We start from the raw sequence: 19,621 nt of genomic DNA, 5'->3' as shown, positions 1-19,621 counted from the left end.
CAGCAGTTTGGTTGATTAGTTTATTTGTGTCTGTGTTTGTCAGAAAAGAAAGGAGAAAGAGAGTGGCGAGATTTCTTGGATTTGTTGTTGTCATAATACATTGTAGAAATCAGGCTAGCGTTTTTTTTTTGGGGGGGGGGGGATCAGCTTTAATATTGCAGATAGATTGTAACTTCCATCAATGTAATTGTCTGCATCACTTCCAATACCCCATATGGTTTTTTTTTTCGCGCAAATATATATATATATATATATATATATATATATATATATATATATATATATATATATATATATATATATATATATATATATATATATATATATATATATATATATACACATATATATATATATATATACATACATACATACATACATACATACATACATACATACATACATACATACATACATACATATACGCATACATATAAATACATATACATACATATATATATACACATATCCTTTAAAAAAATATATTTCCCTTTATTACTTTCCAATCCCACCATCCCTTCCCTAATCGGAGTAAACTAGTGAACAACCCTGTTGCCACCTGAAGCTCCCGGCTTAGTTCTGATCATAGTTTCCCTGGTTCTGATTCTATTTCTATGATTCTGATTCTATTTCTGTGGTTATGATTCTGACTTGTTCTATCAGAGCTGGCATTACAGCATTACAATCAATTATACAATGTCAATACATTTCATTTTTGTGACATCATTAAAAAGTGGCTTGAAAAAAATTAGCAGGATACTAGTATCCCCATATGCCAAATGACATCTCTCAATGTTCACCAACCTGAAATGCATACGGCAATGCATTTTTACACCAGTATGTGTTGACCACAGCCAATGTTGAGTTAACACTGTGTATCCTACTTTAAATGTTATTTGCACAGTATCAGATGGAATGGTAACCAAATGAATCACTAAGATACAGCAATAATTCAAGAATGTTTTCAACTGACTGTTCTGTAGAGTGGATCAGACCTACCACCTAGTGGTCACTGCTAATTGAGGCTCTTCAGAGCTCATGTATGTAGTATACACTCTACAGTATGAGGATGTTACAGACTGACGTGATTTCCTGGTAGATGTGTTGAGCTGATAACGCTCCTGTGAGGTTAGGATAGGTTGGCCCTGGCTCCTGTACGATTAGGTTAGGTTGACCCTGGCTCCTGTACGACTAGGTGAGGTTAGGTTGACCCTGGCTCATGCTATAATGGTTAACTGAATATGTGGACTGTGGTGTGGCCTTACAATCCCTCACTTTGTGTGTCTGTGTGTGTGTGTGCCACAGTTAGTCGTGCGTGTCTTGATTAGACCTTGTCTTGTGCAGTGACGAGAGTTAGCATGCTGGGAGTTATAATATACAATCCTTGTTCTTGGTGTTTGATGATGATGTTTTGTTACTGTCCACTACAGCTGAAATATATATATATCTTATTCAGAGTAATATGCATTTCACTTGTGTTACTTAACATTTTCCTTTTGATCTATAGCATTTCCTTCAAACAGAGAATGCTAAATGTTTTATTCCATGGGATTTAGTTAGTGTTTAGAACAACACGTGTGAATAGATAAATGAATGTAAATACTATGTTGTCTCTATGCAGATGTATAATGCAACGGATATGATTTGAATGTCCATCCATTGTAAATATGAACTTCAAATGAGTTTGTTACACTAATATGCTAGGAAGTAGAAGTTTACTTTTTCTATGAGGGTGTCGTCACATTTTTATGTGTTATGAATGTAAACGTAAACCTATAGTAATCAGTTGTTGTTTGTGTCAAATGGATCGTGCATTTATCAATTTCCGGTTCTGTTATTATCAAATGTAATTCAACCAAGGACAGCCAACTCATGTGAATAACCTTAGTTTACCATATTGGATATGGTTACATCATCTTGATTTTTTTTTGCGATTATTACACGTTTATAGGCTACAGAAGGTGGGAGGGAACACCCAATCCAAACTTATTTGAGTGTAAACTGTCGGTGGAAAGAGAGAGCCCTTAGTAATGCAAAACGCTAAATTAATGCACATAAAATAAACCTTTTAGTAAACCTATCATGTCTGTGAGTTGGCGGTCTGGTTAAGGTGTTGAAATTCACACAGTATGTATGCCTTGAAACCCATTCCAGTGGTTTTTGACTTCAGATACCTAAGGTTGGGATTCAAACCGATCGTGGGATTTTATGCATTGCGGTTTTTAAAGGAAATGTTCCCACATTTGCAGAGATCCCCATTCACAGTAAACGCTGCATATGTCGGCACAATCGGAAATTGCCTTTAAAAGCCGCAATGCATATAACATATGTCTTGGATTGCAATGCCTATAACATATTATTGGATTGAATCCCGGCCTAACTCAGCTTTATGTGAACGCATCAGGTGACATTAAAGCACTTTTAAAACAGTGTCCCAAAGTGTGTGGTAGTATTTGTGTTCAGTATTTCTGGAGGTCTGTACTTTCAGTTTACAGGACCGTTCATGACGTCTTCTTCCTTAGCCTCTACGTACTCTTGATCTTGGTGCCATCTTGTTGCCATCTTGTGGTAGTGAAAAATGGACTGGCAAAGTATCAACTCTCCAAAGAATAATCTGCACATACCGACAATTTAATTTGGATTTAACATAGGCCTACAGAACACATTTAGAAAACATCAACTACTGAAGATCTATCAGGGGCCATGGTGTAGGCTGGAGGGGATAGTGGGTTCAGGTGAAGAAGTAGAGCTGTTTCTCCATCTCCATGTCAATGTCTCCATCATCATTGTTCACCAACCGCTCAGTCACCGGAGGTAGTGAGCGAGGCATCAGCTTCTTCCCAGTCTGAAATCACAAAATTCACATTAGTGTTTGTGTCGATATATCTATACACCGATATCCGGTAAGGTTTGTCATGTATGATGCTTTCTTTTGTAAGGTCTGTGACCAACATTTAGTGTGTTGTCTGTGTTGTCACTCACAGGTCTCTTGGTGTCTCTCTGCGCTCTCTCCAGGGCTTTACGCAGGCGCTCCTCTTGCTGCATCTTCTGCACACAAACCTTCTCCTCCCTTAGCCTGGAAACACAGACACATACAGTTTCTTAGGTACACCACCCCATTCACTCCTACAGACAGTGAATCAAATAGCTCGCTCCTACAGACAGTGAGTCAAATAGCTCGCTCCTACAGACAGTGAGTCAAATAGCTCGCTCCTACAAATCTTAACGCTACAGCATACAATGACATCCTAGATGATTCTGTGCTTCCAACTTTGTGGCAACAGTTTTGGGGAAGGCCCTTTCCTGTTTCAGCATGACAATATCCCCGTGCACAAAGCGAGGTCCATACAGAAACGGTTTGTTGAGATCTGGGTGGAATAACTTGACTGGCCTGCACAGAGCCCTGACCTCAACCCCATGGAACACCTTTGGGATGAATTGGAACGCCGACTACGACCCAGTCCTAATCGGCCAACATCTGTGCCCGACCTCACTAATGCTCTTGTGACTGAATGGAAGCAAGTCCCAGCAGCAATGTTCCAACATCTAGTGGAAAGCCTTCCCAGAAGAGTGGAGGCTGTTATAGCAGCAAAGGGGGGACCAACTCCATATTAATGCCCATGATTTTGGAATGAGATGTTCGACGAGCAGGTGTTCACATGCTTTTGGTCATGTAGTGTATGTTAGCTATATGACTAACCCCTGATATGTTAGCTAACTGACTGGCCCCTGATATGTTAGCTAACTGACTGACTACTGATATGTTAGATAACTGACTGACCCCTGATATGTTAGCTAACTGACTGACTACTGATATTTTAGCTAACTGACTGACCCCTGATATGTTAGCTAACTGACTGACTACTGATATGTTAGCTAACTGACTGACCCCTGATATGTTAGCTAACTGACTGACCCTTGATATGTTAGCTAACTGACTGACTACTGATATGTTAGCTAACTGACTGACTACTGATATGTTAGCTAACTGACTGACCCCTGATATGTTAGCTAACTGACTGACCCCTGATATGTTAGCTAACTGACTGACTACTGATATGTTAGCTAACTGACTGACTACTGATATGTTAGCTAACTGACTGACCCCTGATATGTTAGCTAACTGACTGACTACTGATATGTTAGCTAACTGACTGACCCCTGATATGTTAGCTAACTGACTGACTACTGATATGTTAGCTAACTGACTGACTACTGATATGTTAGCTAACTGTTGTTGACCCACCTGCGTCTCCTCTCCTTCTCCCTGGCCCTCTCGGCCATGTGCATGCGGTCCTTCGGAATCAGCTCCACGTTCTCCAGCAGCTCCCCCATGCGGCCCTCAATGTTGGTCAGCATCTGCAGCGTGGTCAGGTTGGCCCCACTCTTCCCCACGTAGCTCCTGTACACCTCGGCCACCTTCCTGCCCAGGGCCTCCAGCATCACATCCTGTACAGAGGGTCAGTCAGTGAGGGTGAGCTGCCTCACACTCGCACTGTACCTCATTTGCCCTAGATTAGGACTGTATGGTGACCTTGCCCCTGTAGGGTTCACTCTGTGTACGGTATGTGTGTGTGTGGTCCTCTGTGTGGTCCTCTGTGTGGTCCTCTGTAGCTCAGCTGGTAGAGCACGGCGCTTGTAACGCCAAGGTAGTGGGTTCGATCCCCGGGACCACCCATACACAAAAATGTATGCACGCATGACTGTAAGTCGCTTTGGATAAAAGCGTCTGCTAAATGGCATATTATTATATTATTATTACATATGAATGCAAGCGGTTGTGTGTGCTGTCTGTCTGTGAACAGTTCATGTTTACCTGGTCGTCTGCCTTGTATTTCCCAAAGGAGAAGAGTCGTGATTTGAGCTCCAGCTCTGCAGCCATGTCCTTCTCTCTCTGGATGGCATGGACAAGTACGTCTATCTGCTGGGTCAGCTGCTCTGTCTCCTGGTCCCTGGATACACACAAAGGATGTTTCAAATTTGACCAATTTTGAATGCTTTGCAGTCATGCATTCTTCACAGTATACTCCTTCAGGTGTTCTTGGAAGATTATTCTTGTAAGAATGGGAGAATGCACAACACAACAACACATTATGCTACACACAGGTAATGGCAGTTTGAATACAGGTAGTTAAATCACTATTGCCACTATGTAGATGTGAGGACAAGACATAAAGTGGTTCGGCTCTCTAACATCTTTTTGAGGGTGTTGTCCATAGTGTGGTTGAACTCCTCCATGGTCTCCTCTGTCTCTCTGGAGTTCTGGATCAGGGTCAGGTTCTGCTTCTCCAGGTCTGCCAGCAGGTCCAACAGCTGCTGAGGGTCAGTGAAGTACAGTTCCGGTTCCTGTGGGGTAGTGCATACACACAGGTTCAACAGTCAACCCTTACTTAGGTCAACGTTGAGGCTAATGTGAGACCAGGTGACTGATATTGCATAAAACGTATCTGACCTCATATTCAGGCAGTTTGCTCTCATCCACCGGTACTGTAACCTTCTTCCTAAAACACAACCAACATAAGGACATCAGTGGAGGCTGCTGAGGGGAGGACGGCTCATAATAATGGCTGGAACGGCGTTAATGGAATGGCATCAAACACATGGAAGCCATGTGTTTGCTGTATTTGATACCATTCCTCTTATTCCGCTCCAGTCATTACCACGAGCCCGTCCTCCCCAATTAAGGTGCCACCAACCTCTTGTGACATGGATACAGTTAAATGGTGCAACAGAGACATCTTATCTCAGCAACACACTTTAGAACAGCCCTGTTCCTGGAGAGCTACCATCCTGTAGGTTCACTCCAACCCTGTTCCTAGAGAGCTACCGTCTTGTAGGTTTTCACGCCAACCCTAATCTAGGGCACCTAATTCTAATAATTAACTGGTTGATGAACTGAATCAGGTTAGGTACAACTGGGGTTGTAGGGAACAGGAGGATAGCTCTCCAGGAACAAGATTGGAGAGCCCTGCTCTGGAGTAATGATCCTGTCCTGGGGCTCCACTCACCGCTTGATGCTCCCTTTGGTTCTCATCATACTCTGTCTCTGGGGAGTCCTGGGGTCACACACAGGAGGCAGGTCCCTGGCCTTATTCTCTCTGCCTGAACAGAGAGAACACAGATCTCTAATGAACCAGACCAAGTGGATACCATAATCACAGTCTGTCAAATGTGACTGGATGTGATATGATGTGACGACTACTGTAATTGACATACGTCTGCCGGGTTTGACTGGCTCGGCTCGCTTAGCCTCCCTCTCCTTGATGGCAGCTTTGATCTTGTCCACCATGGCCCTGCGAGCCTTCTGTCTTTCCTGCCAGTCTGTAGGGGACAGCTTCAGCAGGAAGCCATTGTACAGGGTGAACTCCTTCAGGATCTCCTCGTTCTTGACGATGTCACTGTGTACACGTATGAACATGTGCCAACATGCTCAATTGCATGTACGCAGTAACATTTGTAAAGCTCACACCAACCACAAACAATGGCACACATCCAGAAGCCATCGCACAGAGTATGTGAACTTATGCATAACTCATACATAGTAAAATAAAGGATAATTTACTGTCTGTCATACTACCTTTTCACTGCCAGCATTTTGCCTGAGATCCTCTTGATCTCTGCAACCTTCTCCAGTTTGGCTTTGGTCTCGTGTTCAGCACTACAACAGTCAACAGGAAAGAAGATGAAGAGGGAAATACAGTCTTCTTGTTAGTTCAGTCATTCAAAAAAGTATCTTATTGTTACTATTCATAATAATCATTATACCCATAACTATCCACTTATATAAAAACAAAACAAAAAAAACACTGTGAAATCACATAATATGAAAACTGCTTTGTAGAAACAGTGGAGTGGACTGTAGTCTGGTACCCTTTGATTGCCTCCAAGGAGTTCTTGTCATTCTCCTCGAGGAACACGTCAAACATGGCTGTGTCCTCGTCTAGAAATGTCTCTGCCTGCTGCATCCTGTTCTCCTCTTTGGTGGCAATCTCGGCCAGCTTGTGAATCATCTCCCTCTTCACAGCCAGGGAGTACTGGGGAGAGAGGGTTAGAGGTCAGTGACCACAGGAAGGAAGGAGAGGAGAGACTTTGCGTTCAAAACAGAGAACAGGTCAAAGTAAGAACCGAGACGGAGAGGTTTTACTGTTGTGTTGGTGTAGCAATGGAAAGACAACAGGAAAGGTCACATTGAAGAGATAATTGCAATTTGCACTGAGGAACTACAAGTTCCCTTGAGGCAAACAGAGTCCTCAGTGAAGGAAGTGTCTGGAGGTTTGTCTGGCCTGGAGAGTGAGTCATCTCAGGAAATGTTAATGTCTGTGGCTCTGGGACTTGAGAGGGTGAAATGTGACGCCAGGGGACCTATTAGACATGCAGCTCGAAACCTGGGGATTGATGCCTTTCAAGTAAGCTACTGCCTCAAAGTGTTTTCATATTCATTTACCTATTTACTTTCTCTGTAATGGTTAGGACTGGACAACAACAAGCATATCCTGATGTAATTTTTTTAAACATATTTTTATGAGGCTGTGGAAAGAAATAAGGGGCGAAAATGTGTGTTTTTAATGGAACAATGCGGGTTTTGTCGGAGCTTGGGTAATAGGTCAGACAAGCTTAGCTCAGGGAAACTTTGGGCAAATATAAACTGAGCCTTCGAGCAAAAAGGAGACGCACACGAAGCTGAACCAAGCCATGCGCTGTGTTACCAATAACAGCAATCATGCCTTTCTGTTTTTCCACTTACCTCATCTCCGAACTGATTTACGTATAAAGCAGCTTTTGTTGTTGTTATTAACTCTGAAGCTAAGAAGCCTTGTGGTTTGAAGGGTTAGAAAATATATACTCCAGTAGTGAAAACAATAATGCTGTGTTAACTTCTGTAAGGGCATTGATGTGTCTTTTGGGTTTTGTGAGTGAGAGACAGATATCATACATAACTGGACTGGGATTGGTTTGGTGTATGATGGGTTTGAAACAGTACTAAGCATTATGTAATTTCTTACCTCAGTGAGAAACATCTCTCTCTTCTTGGTGATGTACTCACGAATATTCTCCCTGTCATTGGACTCTGATGAGGGAACAAACTCTCATTGATTACTGCCTGTTCTTTTAGGATCAGACATCTGGACAGAACTTTTATGCTAACTCAAATACTTCAACACTAACTCAAATCCTTTAATGCTAACTCAAATACTTCAACACTAACTCAAATACTTCAACATTAACTCAAATACTTCAACACTAACTCAAATACTTCAACACTAACTCAAATACTTTAATGCTAGCTCAAATACTTTAATGCTAACTCAAATACTTTTATGCTGACTCAAATACTTTGAGGCTAACTGAAATACTTTAATGCTAACTTAAATACTTTTAGGCTAACTGAAATACTTTAATGCTAACTTAAATACTTTAATGCTAACTCAAATACTTTGAGCAAAGACAGGAGAGGGAATACATATGAAATCCGTTGACTTTTAATACAGGACTGTCTTCGTTCTCTTCTCTAAATGGCTAGGATTAGAATTAGGATTAGGATTAGGAGAGCGGGTCCAATATGAGAGGGCACGTTCTCTCTAGAGCATCGTAACAGTAACACAAAACACTTTTTTGTCTTGAAAAACAGCAGTAGCTAAGTAATCCTGATGAGTGAGGAAACGTATCAATTAAAGAGACATTTCAGAATGGAAGTGGAGAAAGTCAAAGTTGCAGGTCCGTTATGATATTCTGAGAGAGCAACTTGGCATGTATAAGGCAATTAGAAATGCCAGACGGGCTTAGTTAAAGTGGTAAATGATCTTAGAGCCAACACAGACGCCAACAGCTCTCTGTCCTTGTACTCTTGGATTTAAGTGCTGCGTTCGACACTGTTGATCATGATGTCCTTCTGGACAGACTGGAGAAGTGGGTTGGCCTCTCTGGTCCAGTTCTAAATTGGTTTAGGACCTATTTAACTGGTCGAGAGTTTTTTGTCACCCCCAGTGAACATAACTCAGAGCAAATATATATCACGTGGCGTTCCACAACCTTTGATTTTGGGTCCGGTACTGTTCAGTTTATACTGTATATGTTAGCCCTTGGCAGCGTTATCAGAAAGCACAGCATTGATTTTCATTGCTACGCAGACAATACACACCTTTACATTTCTGTGTCACCAGAGAATTTTAGCTCCACGGATAAATTATTAGACTGTATTAGTGATTTAAATACTTGGATGGCTCACAACTCCCTCCAGCTAAATCAAGACAAGACCAAGGTATTTATTGTTGGAGCCAAAGCACAGAGCGAGAATCTGACTTCACATTTTAATTCAATGGCAATAAAGATAAAACACCAGGTAAAAAACCTAGGTGTCATTTTAGATTCTGAACTCAATTTCGAAATCACACATTAGGAATGTGACCAAAATAGCTTTTTACCACCTGCGTCCGTTTCTCTCTCGGGCTGATACAGAGAGACTCATCCATGCTTTTATTACAAGCAGGCTTGACTACTGTAATGGTCTCCTGTCTGGGCTACTGAAGAAAGCAATTGGTCAACTGCAAAACATACAGAATGCTGCAGCACGGGTACTGACCAAGACCAGATGGAGAGCACACATTACGCCAGTTTTAAAGTCTCTGCACTGGCTGCCTGTGAGTTTTAGAATTAATTTTAAGATTCTTCTATTGGTTTTTAAATCAATCCACGATTGTGCACCCCAATACATGTCAGACATGCTTTTGAGTTATGTACCCAGTAGGTCCCTCAGGTCCTGTGGCACTGGCCTTTTAAATATCCCAAAGCCTAGGACCAAGAGGCATGAAGAGTCAGCCTGTAGTTATTATGCCCCCAGCCTCTGGAATAGCCTGCCAGAGAACCTGAGGGGGGCCGAATCTGTGGACATATTTAAAAGAGATCTTAAAACACACCTTTGTAGCTTTGCTTTTCCTCAGGGTGCTTTTTAGACATTCAGTTTTTATTGTTATTCTTTTGTTTTCTATCCTCTTATGTTTGTTGTCTAGTAAATATTTCAGTTTTTATTTTCATTGTTTTTTTATTTGGGTTTTTTCTGTGAAGCACATTGCGTTGCATTCCATGTCTGAAATGTGCTGTATAAATAAAGCTTAATATGATTTGATGATTTGATTTGGTCTTGCAAAACAACAGAGCATACATAATTTCATTATGCGTCAATAGTCAGATTCAATAACTTGTCAAGTTATCAACTTATCCTCAATGTCTCTGGGGCGAATCCTAGCTTCCACTTCCAAGTCGAATTTTCACTTAGTCGTGCATTGATGTCAATGGGAGAATAAGTGAAGATTTGACTTCAGTGGAAGTTAGGATTCGCCCCTCTGAGACGACAGTAAAAAGTCCCAGAGAAACATCATAGTATAGTGGTCATCAGAGCCATGTATTAGATAGTTTGGACATTGAGGTTTCTGCAATATGATGCATTTACATTACCTACATTCCATGGCAGCCATATTAGCTCCCCATGGGCAAAATTGACCAAAAGCAGTTCACAGAATGTTCTGAATTTTGAACAATGCTATGTACAAGATTCCAAATACTGAGAATGAATGGAATGCTCAAAGGTGCTAACATGGCCGCTGTTCTAAAAGTTGGCCGAACTCTCTAAATAAATGGCTCTGGTGGTCATGAAATGCCTGATGGACACTCACTCAGGACGGCAGCTTTCCTCCATGCCGGATCATCCCTGAGGGTGGACACAGCCTTGCTGCTGGAGGTGGGGTACATCTCATCCTGCCCCTGCCTCAGCTCCTGCCTCAGGTTAGCCTGCTTGGCTTGTATCCTCCCAGCGTAGGTGGACTTCTCATGGTCCTTCAGTATCTGCTGCCGCTGGTGCTCCTATGGTTCAGTACACAATTGAGAATGGTCAAGAATGGCATGTTGAAATATTGCACTGAGGAACAGAGTTTGGTCAAATATTATGGTCAGGTCCACAGTCACAGTGGAAAATGATCATGAGTGCAGTCAAACCCTGATAGAGTCAAACAGAGAATGTTCAAACACTATAGACGACACAACATGGCTTCTTCACCAGCTTCCTCTGTTCATTCTCCTTGTTTCTCAGGAGGAAGATGTTGTCTGCTGGGAGTTTGGAGGGGTTCCTCATCGCTGTCCGCACTTCTCTCTGTCTCTCTGCATAACCATACATAAACATTCCCATACTTTACACAACCGTACTGAACACTGTGGTTGTTGCCAGGTAAATACCAGAGAGATATATCTCTATATATCTCTAGTTGTCTATAGACACTAATGCACCAGGATGTCAGGTCACCTGAGACTGGAGGCTTGGTGTCACTGCAGGAGGTGAGAGGTCCTGCTAGTCTGAAGGCTGTCTGTTTCCCTGTAGATAGTGGGGGTTAGAGTGGAGGTTAGAATCAAATCAAATGTTATTTGTCACATGCGCCGAATACAACAGGTGTAGACTTTACCGTGAAATTCTTGCTTACAAGCCCTTCCCAACGATGTAGATTTTAACACAAGGAATAGTAACACGAGGAACACTGAATGTTGTAGCAGGAGGAGGTTGTCGGGTGAGGTCGTCGGGTAAGCTTGGCTTTATACATAGTTTGGGCTTTGTCGAGTAAAGCTTAAACTATGTATTTAGATTGTAGTTAGGTATTGTAGGTAGTCATCGTGGGTTGTTGTATGTAATTATTGTAGGTTAGTATTGTATTCGGCTGAGCCCGGTGAAGCACGAAGCTAGCTAGCTAACCCACTACCTGGACTAGCTGGCGGGTAGCTACTGGCAACTATTAGCAACGGTATAGTTGTTTCACACCTGAGAGTGCCTGTAATTACGCCAGCTGGCTGCCTACAATAATTACATACAATAATTGCCTACCATTCAGCGGTTTTCTAACCTCATTGTCTGAACCGTTAACGTTAGGTAGTAAGTGGCTACTGTGCTTGAAATTTAGCTAGCTTGTTGCTACCTGGATAGCTACTAGTAAACAATAGCTGGAACGACCTAGCGAACAGACGCAAACTGGCTGAGTCAATTCAGTGGCTAGCTTTGCACTTGGCTAGCTAACAGTAGCTGCTAGGGGTAAGTCATAACCTACATTTGTGTTTTGTTTTTACATATTGGTAGCCAGAGTCGTTCAAGGAATTCGGGACATGGGTGACTAGTTAACGTTAGCTTGGCTCTCTCTGTGTGTTTGTGCCGTGAAAGGAGGGGTTTCTTCTTTGTCTGAAAGCAATGGCTAGCTAGTATGCTAACTATTCTAGCTAACTAACTGGCTGAATAAGTTGACGACGGACTCGCTCAAGCTGTCGGGACTAACCCACAACGTTAGACACGGACACGAACGATCTGCTTGGCGTGTTGACACACTGGTGGTTTGTTGTTGTCAGAACGACGTGTATGCGGTAGGCAAAGTCAAGAGCAGGACACCGAGCTACTGGCAGAAACTTTACTGGATTCAGTGCAACAAAACAAAGTACACTGGCAACCTCGAACAGTGAGGGAAATAACAAGACCCGCACACATAGGCAACTGCCGCGAAGACCAAAAACAATAACGCACAATACACAATGAGAAACAGAGGGTTATAAAGGGAACACAATAAAACATAATGGGAAACAGGTGTAAACAATAAAGACCAAACAAGACAAACACCGAAACATCGATCGGCAGCAGCTAGTACTCCGGGGACGACGAATGCCAAAGCCTGCCCGAGCAAGGAGGAGGAGCAGCCTCGGCTGAATCCGTGACAGTTGTGGCCGAGTATTGGTGCTAAACCGTGTTGTTGGAGTCCGGCATACTAGCTGGCTGTAGCGTCTTATGACTAGGTGCCCTGGACGATTTTCACGGAAGAATACTGTACCAAGTTAGCTAGCTGAATAAACTAAGTTAGTCTATTCCTAGAAAACATTGAACAGCTGTAGTTTACAACAATTATAGTTTCTGAGGTGGAAGTTGGGAGAGTTATATTTGGGTGTTGTGGTGAGGGAGGCCCCGCTCTCTCCTTTCCCAGATGTTTAGTTCATTTCATTCCGATCTCCTTTGCAATATTGTAGCCATTTTCTGCTGCCTGTCAACTATGCCTCTGTCTATCCCTGGATGGCTCACAACTCCCTCCAGCTAAATCAAGACAATACCAAGGTATTTATTGTTGGAGCCAAAGCACAGAGCGAGAATCTGACTTCACATTTTAATTCAATGGCAATAAAGATAAAACACCAGGTAAAAAACCTAGGTGTCATTTTAGATTCTGAACTCAATTTCGAAATCACACATTAGGAATGTGACCAAAATAGCTTTTTACCACCTGCGTCCGTTTCTCTCTTGGGCTGATATAGAGAGACTCATCCATGCTTTTATTACAAGCAGGCTTGACTACTGTAATGGTCTCCTGTCTGGGCTACTGAAGAAAGCAATTGGTCAACTGCAAAACATACAGAATGCTGCAGCACGGGTACTGACCAAGACCAGATGGAGAGCACACATTACGCCAGTTTTAAAGTCTCTGCACTGGCTGCCTGTGAGTTTTAGAATTAATTTTAAGATTCTTCTATTGGTTTTTAAATCAATCCACGATTGTGCACCCCAATACATGTCAGACATGCTTTTGAGTTATGTTCCCAGTAGGTCCCTCAGGTCCTGTGGCACTGGCCTTTTAACTATCCCAAAGCCTAGGACCAATAGGCATGAAGAGTCAGCCTGTAGTTATTAAGCCCCCAGCCTCTGGAATAGCCTGCCAGAGAACCTGAGGGGGGCCGAATATGTGGACATATTTAAAAGAGATCTTAAAACACACCTTTGTATCTTTGCTTTTCCTCAGGGTGCTTTTTAGACATTCAGTGTGTATTGTTATTCTTTTGTTTTCTATCCTCTTATGTTTGTTGTCTAGTAAATATTTCAGTTTTTATTTTCATTGTTTTTTTATATGGGTTTTTTCTGTGAAGCACATTGCGTTGCATTCCATGTCTGAAATGTGCTGTATAAATAAAGCTTAATATGATTTGATGATTTGATTTGGTCTTGCAAAACAACAGAGCATACATAATTTCATTATGCGTCAATAGTCAGATTCAATAACTTGTCAAGTTATCAACTTATCCTCAATGTCTCTGGGGCGAATCCTAGCTTCCACTTCCAAGTCGAATTTTCACTTAGTCGTGCATTGATGTCAATGGGAGAATAAGTGAAGATTTGACTTCAGTGGAAGTTAGGATTCGCCCCTCTGAGACGACAGTAAAAAGTCCCAGAGAAACATCATAGTATAGTGGTCATCAGAGCCATGTATTAGATAGTTTGGACATTGAGGTTTCTGCAATATGATGCATTTACATTACCTACAATCCATGGCAGCCATATTAGCTCCCCCATGGGCAATATTGACCAAAAGCAGTTCACAGAATGTTCTGAATTTTAAACAATGCTATGTACAAGATTCTAAATACTGAGAATGAATGGAATGCTCAAAGGTGCTAACATGGCCGCTGTTCTAAAAGTTGGCCGAACTCTCTAAATAAATGGCTCTGGTGGTCATGAAATGCCTGATGGACACTCACTCAGGATGGCAGCTTTCCTCCATGCCGGATCATCCCTGAGGGTGGACACAGCCTTGCTGCTGGAGGTGGGGTACATCTCATCCTGCCCCTGCCTCAGCTCCTGCCTCAGGTTAGCCTGCTTGGCTTGTATCCTCCCAGCGTAGGTGGACTTCTCATGGACCTTCAGTATCTGCTGCCGCTGGTGCTCCTATGGTTCAGTACACAATTGAGAATGGTCAAGAATGGCATGTTGAAATATTGCACTGAGGAACAGAGTTTGGTCAAATATTATGGTCAGGTCCACAGTCACAGTGGAAAATGATCATGAGTGCAGTCAAACCCTGATAGAGTCAAACAGAGAATGTTCAAACACTATAGACGACACAACATGGTTTCTTCACCAGCTTCCTCTGTTCATTCTCCTTGTTTCTCAGGAGGAAGATGTTGCCTTCTGGGAGTTTGAAGGGATTCCTCATCGCTGTCCGCACTTCTCTCTGTCTCTCTGCATAACCATACATAAACATTCCCATACTTTACACAACCGTACTGAACACTGTGGTTGTTGCCAGGTAAATACCAGAGAGATATATCTCTATATATCTCTAGTTGTCTATAGACACTAATGCACCAGGATGTCAGGTCACCTGAGACTGGAGGCTTGGTGTCACTGCAGGAGGTGAGAGGTCCTGCTAGTCTGAAGGCTGTCTGTTTCCCTGTAGATAGTGGGGGTTAGAGTGGAGGTTAGAATCTAATCAAATTGTATTTGTCACATGCGCCGAATACAACAGGTGTAGACTTACAAGCCCTTCCCAACGATGTAGATTTTAACACAAGGAATAGTAACATGAGGAACACTGAATGTTGTAGCAGGAGGAGGTTGTCGGGTGAGGTCGTCGGGTAAGCTTGGCTTTATACATAGTTTGGGCTTTGTCGAGTAAAGCTTAAACTATGTATTTAGATTGTAGTTAGGTATTGTAGGTAGTTATCGTGGGTTGTTGTATGTAATTATTGTAGGTTAGTATTGTATTCGGCTGAGCCCGGTGAAGCACGAAGCTAGCTAGCTAACCCACTACCTGGACTAGCTAGCGGGTAGCTACTGGCAACTATTAGCAACGGTATAGTTGTTTCACACCTGAGAGTGCCTGTAATTACGCCAGCTGGCTGCCTACAATAATTACATACAATAATTGCCTACCATTCAGCGGTTTTCTAACCTCATTGTCTGAACCGTTAACGTTAGGTAGTAAGTGGCTACTGTGCTTGAAATTTAGCTAGCTTGTTGCTACCTGGATAGCTACTAGTAAACAATAGCTGGAACGACCTAGCGAACAGACGCGAACTGGCTGAGTCAATTCAGTGGCTAGCTTTGCACTTGGCTAGCTAACAGTAGCTGCTAGGGGTAAGTCATAAACTACATTTGTGTTTTGTTTTTACATATTGGTAGCCAGAGTCGTTCAAGGAATTCGGGACATGGGTGACTAGTTAACGTTAGCTTAGCTCTCTCTGTGTGTTTGTGCCGTGAAAGGAGGGGTTTCTTCTTTGTCTGAAAGCAATGGCTAGCTAGTATGCTAACTATTCTAGCTAACTAACTGGCTGAATAAGTTGACGACGGACTCGCTCAAGCTGTCGGGACTAACCCACAACGTTAGACACGGACACGAACGATCTGCTTGGCGTGTTGACACACTGGTGGTTTGTTGTTGTCAGAACGACGTGTATGCGGTAGGCAAAGTCAAGAGCAGGACACCGAGCTACTGGCAGAAACTTTACTGGATTCAGTGCAACAAAACAAAGTACACTGGCAACCTCGAACAGCGAGGGAAATAACAAGACCCGCACACATAGGTAACTGCCGCGAAGACCAAAAACAATAACGCACAATACACAATGAGAAACAGAGGGTTATAAAGGGAACACAATAAAACATAATGGGAAACAGGTGTAAACAATAAAGACCAAACAAGACAAACACCGAAACATCGATCGGCAGCAGCTAGTACTCCGGGGACGACGAACGCCAAAGCCTGCCCGAGCAAGGAGGAGGAGCAGCCTCGGCTGAATCCGTGACAGTTGTGGCCGAGTATTGGTGCTAAACCGTGTTGTTGGAGTCCGGCATGCTAGCTGGCTGTAGCGTCTTATGACTAGGTGCCCTGGACGATTTTCACGGAAGAATACTGTACCAAGTTAGCTAGCTGAATAAACTAAGTTAGTCTATTCCTAGAAAACATTGAACCGCTGTAGTTTACAACAATTATAGTTTCTGAGGTGGAAGTTGGGAGAGTTATATTTGGGTGTTGTGGTGAGGGAGGCCCCGCTCTCTCCTTTCCCAGATGTTTAGTTCATTTCATTCCGATCTCCTTTGCATTATTGTAGCCATTTTCTGCAGCCTGTCAACTATGCCTCTGTCTATCCCTGTTCTCTCCTCTCTGCACAGGCTATACAAATGCCTCATACCGCGTGGCTGCTGCTTCTCTAACCTGGTGGTCCCTGCACGCACCACCCACGTGGAGTTCCAGGTCTCAGGCAGCCTCTGGAACTGCCGTTCTGCTGCCAACAAGGCAGAGTTCATCTCAGCCTATGCTACCCTCCAGTCCCTCGACTTCTTGGCACTGACGGAAACATGGATTACCACTGAAAACATTGCTACTCCTACTGCTCTCTGCTCGTCTGACCATGTGTTCTCGCATACCCCGAGAGCATCTGGTCAGTGGGGTGGTGGCACAGGAATCCTCATCTCTCCCAAGTGGACATTCTCTATTTTTCCCCTGACCCATCTGTCTATCTCCTCATTTGAATTCCATGCTGTCACAGTCACTAGCCCATTTAAGCTTAATATCCTTGTCATTTATCGCCCTCCAGGTTCCCTTAGAGAGTTCATCAATGAGCTTGACGCCTTGATAAGTTCCTTTCCTGAGGATGGCTCACCCCTCACAGTTCTGGGGGACTTCAACCTCCCTACGTCTACCTTTGACTCATTTCTCTCTGCCTCCTTCTTTCCACTCCTCTCCTCTTTTGACCTCACCCTCTCACTGTCCCCCCCTACTCACAAGGCAGGCAATACGCTTGACCTCATCTTTACTAGATGCTGTTCTTCTACTAATCTCACTGCAACTCCCCTCCATGTCTCCGACCACTACTTTATTTCCTTTTCTCTCTCGCTCTCCTCCAACACTACTCACTCTGCCCCTACTCAGATGGTAATGCGCCGTCGCAACCTTCGCTCTCTCTCCCGCTACTCTCTCCTCTTCCATCCTATCATCTCTTCCCTCTGCTCAATCCTTCTCCCTCCAATCTCCTGATTCTGCCTCCTCAACCCTCCTCTCCTCCCTTTCTGCATCCTTTGACTCTCTATGTCCCCTATCCTCCCGGCCGGCTCGGTCCTCCCCTCCAGCTCCGTGGCTTGATGACTCATTGCGAGCTCACAGAACAGGGCTCCGGGCAGCCGAGCAGAAATGGAGGAAAACTAGACTCCCTGCGGACCTGGCATCTTTTCACTCCCTCCTCTCTACATTTTCTTCATCTGTTTCTGCTGCTAAGGCCACTTTCTACCACTCTAAATTCCAAGCATCTGCCTCTAACCCTAGGAAGCTCTTTGCCACCTTCTCCTCCCTGCTGAATCCTCCTCCCCCTCCCCCCTCCTCCCTGTCTGTGGATGACTTCGTCAACCATTTTGAAAAGAAGGTTGACGACATCTGATCCTCGTTTGTTAAGTCAAATGACACTGCTGGTCCTGCTCACACTGCCCTACCCTATGCTTTGACTTCTTTCTCCCCTCTCTCTCCAGATAAAATCTTGCGACTTGTGACGGCCGGTCGCCCAACAACCTGCCCGCTTGACCCTATCCCCTCCTCTCTTCTCCAGACCATCTCTGGTGACCTTCTCCCTTACCTCACCTCGCTGATCAACTCATCCTTGACCGCTGGCTATGTCCCTTCCGTCTTCAAGAGAGCAAGAGTTGCACCCCTTCTCAAAAAACCAACACTCGATCCCTCTGATGCCAACAACTACAGACCAGTATCTCTTCTTTCTTTTCTCTCCAAAACTATTGAGCGTGCCGTCTTTAGCCAACTCTCTTGCTATCGCTCTCAGAATTACCTTCTTGATCCAAACCAGTCAGGTTTCAAGACTGGTCATTCAACTGAGACTGCTCTTCTCTGTGTCACGGAGGCTCTCCGCACTGCTAAAGCTAACTCTCTCTCCTCTGCTCTTGTCCTTCTAGACCTGTCTGCTGCCTTTGATACTGTGAACCATCAGATCCTCCTCTCCACCCTCTCCGAGCTGGGCATCTCCGGCGCGGCTCACTCTTGGATTGCGTCCTACCTGACCGGTCGCTCCTACCAAGTGGCGTGGTGAGAAGCTGTCTCCACACCATGTGCTCTCACCACTGGTGTCCCCCACGGCTCAGTTCTAGGCCCTCTCCTATTCTCGCTATACACCAAGTCACTTGGCTCTGTCATATCCTCACATGGCCTTTCCTATCATTGCTACGCAGACGACACACAACTAATCTTCTACTTTCCCCCTTCTGATAACCAGGTGGCGAATCGCATCTCTGCATGTCTGGCAGACATATCTGTATGGATGACGGATCACCACCTCAAGCTGAACCTTGGCAAGACGGAGCTGCTCTTCCTCCCGGGGAAGGACTGCCCGTTTCATGATCTCGCCATCACGGTTGACAACTCTGTTGTGTCCTCCTCCCAGAGTGCGAAGAGCCTTGGCGTGACCCTGGACAACACCCTGTCGTTCTCCGCTAACATCAAGGCGGTGACCCGATCCTGTAGGTTCATGCTCTACAACATTCGGAGAGTACGACCCTATTTTACACAGAAAGCGGCACAGGTCCTAATCCAGGCACTTGTCATCTCCCGTCTGGATTACTGCAACTTGCTGTTGGCTGGGCTCCCTGCCTGTGCCATTAAACCCCTACAACTCATCAAGAATGCCGCAGCCCGTCTGGTGTTCAACCTTCCCAAGTTCTCTCACGTCACCCCGCTCCTCCACACACTCCACTGGCTTCCAGTTGAAGCTCGCATCTGCTACAAGACCATGGTGCTTGCCTACGGAGCTGTGAGGGGAACGGCACCTCCGTACCTTCAGGCTC

At 44.0% G+C, this 19,621-nt stretch overlaps 1 protein-coding gene across 1 annotated transcript; it reads right to left on the bottom strand.

Moving 5' to 3' along the window:
* Nucleotides 1–4,227: 4,227 nt before the first annotated feature.
* On the bottom strand, nt 4,228–14,993 carry LOC311148172 (cilia- and flagella-associated protein 100-like; the record flags this gene model as incomplete). Its single annotated transcript, XM_084185058.1, has 14 exons — nt 4,228–4,449; nt 4,817–4,952; nt 5,195–5,346; nt 5,453–5,501; nt 6,009–6,102; nt 6,217–6,398; nt 6,578–6,658; nt 6,871–7,034; nt 8,004–8,068; nt 10,671–10,857; nt 11,051–11,151; nt 11,294–11,362; nt 14,539–14,725; nt 14,919–14,993. 14 exons carry the CDS (start codon nt 14,991–14,993, stop codon nt 4,228–4,230), a joined length of 1,764 nt encoding a protein of 587 aa, XP_084041184.1.
* Nucleotides 14,994–19,621: the final 4,628 nt, after the last annotated feature.

Source organism: Coregonus lavaretus (assembly GCF_964263955.1).
Source record: "Coregonus lavaretus genome assembly, chromosome: 20".
NCBI classification, from domain to species: domain Eukaryota; kingdom Metazoa; phylum Chordata; class Actinopteri; order Salmoniformes; family Salmonidae; genus Coregonus; species Coregonus lavaretus.
The sequence above is the reverse complement of the archived record's forward strand: the minus strand, read 5'-3'. Positions and strand labels throughout refer to the sequence as shown.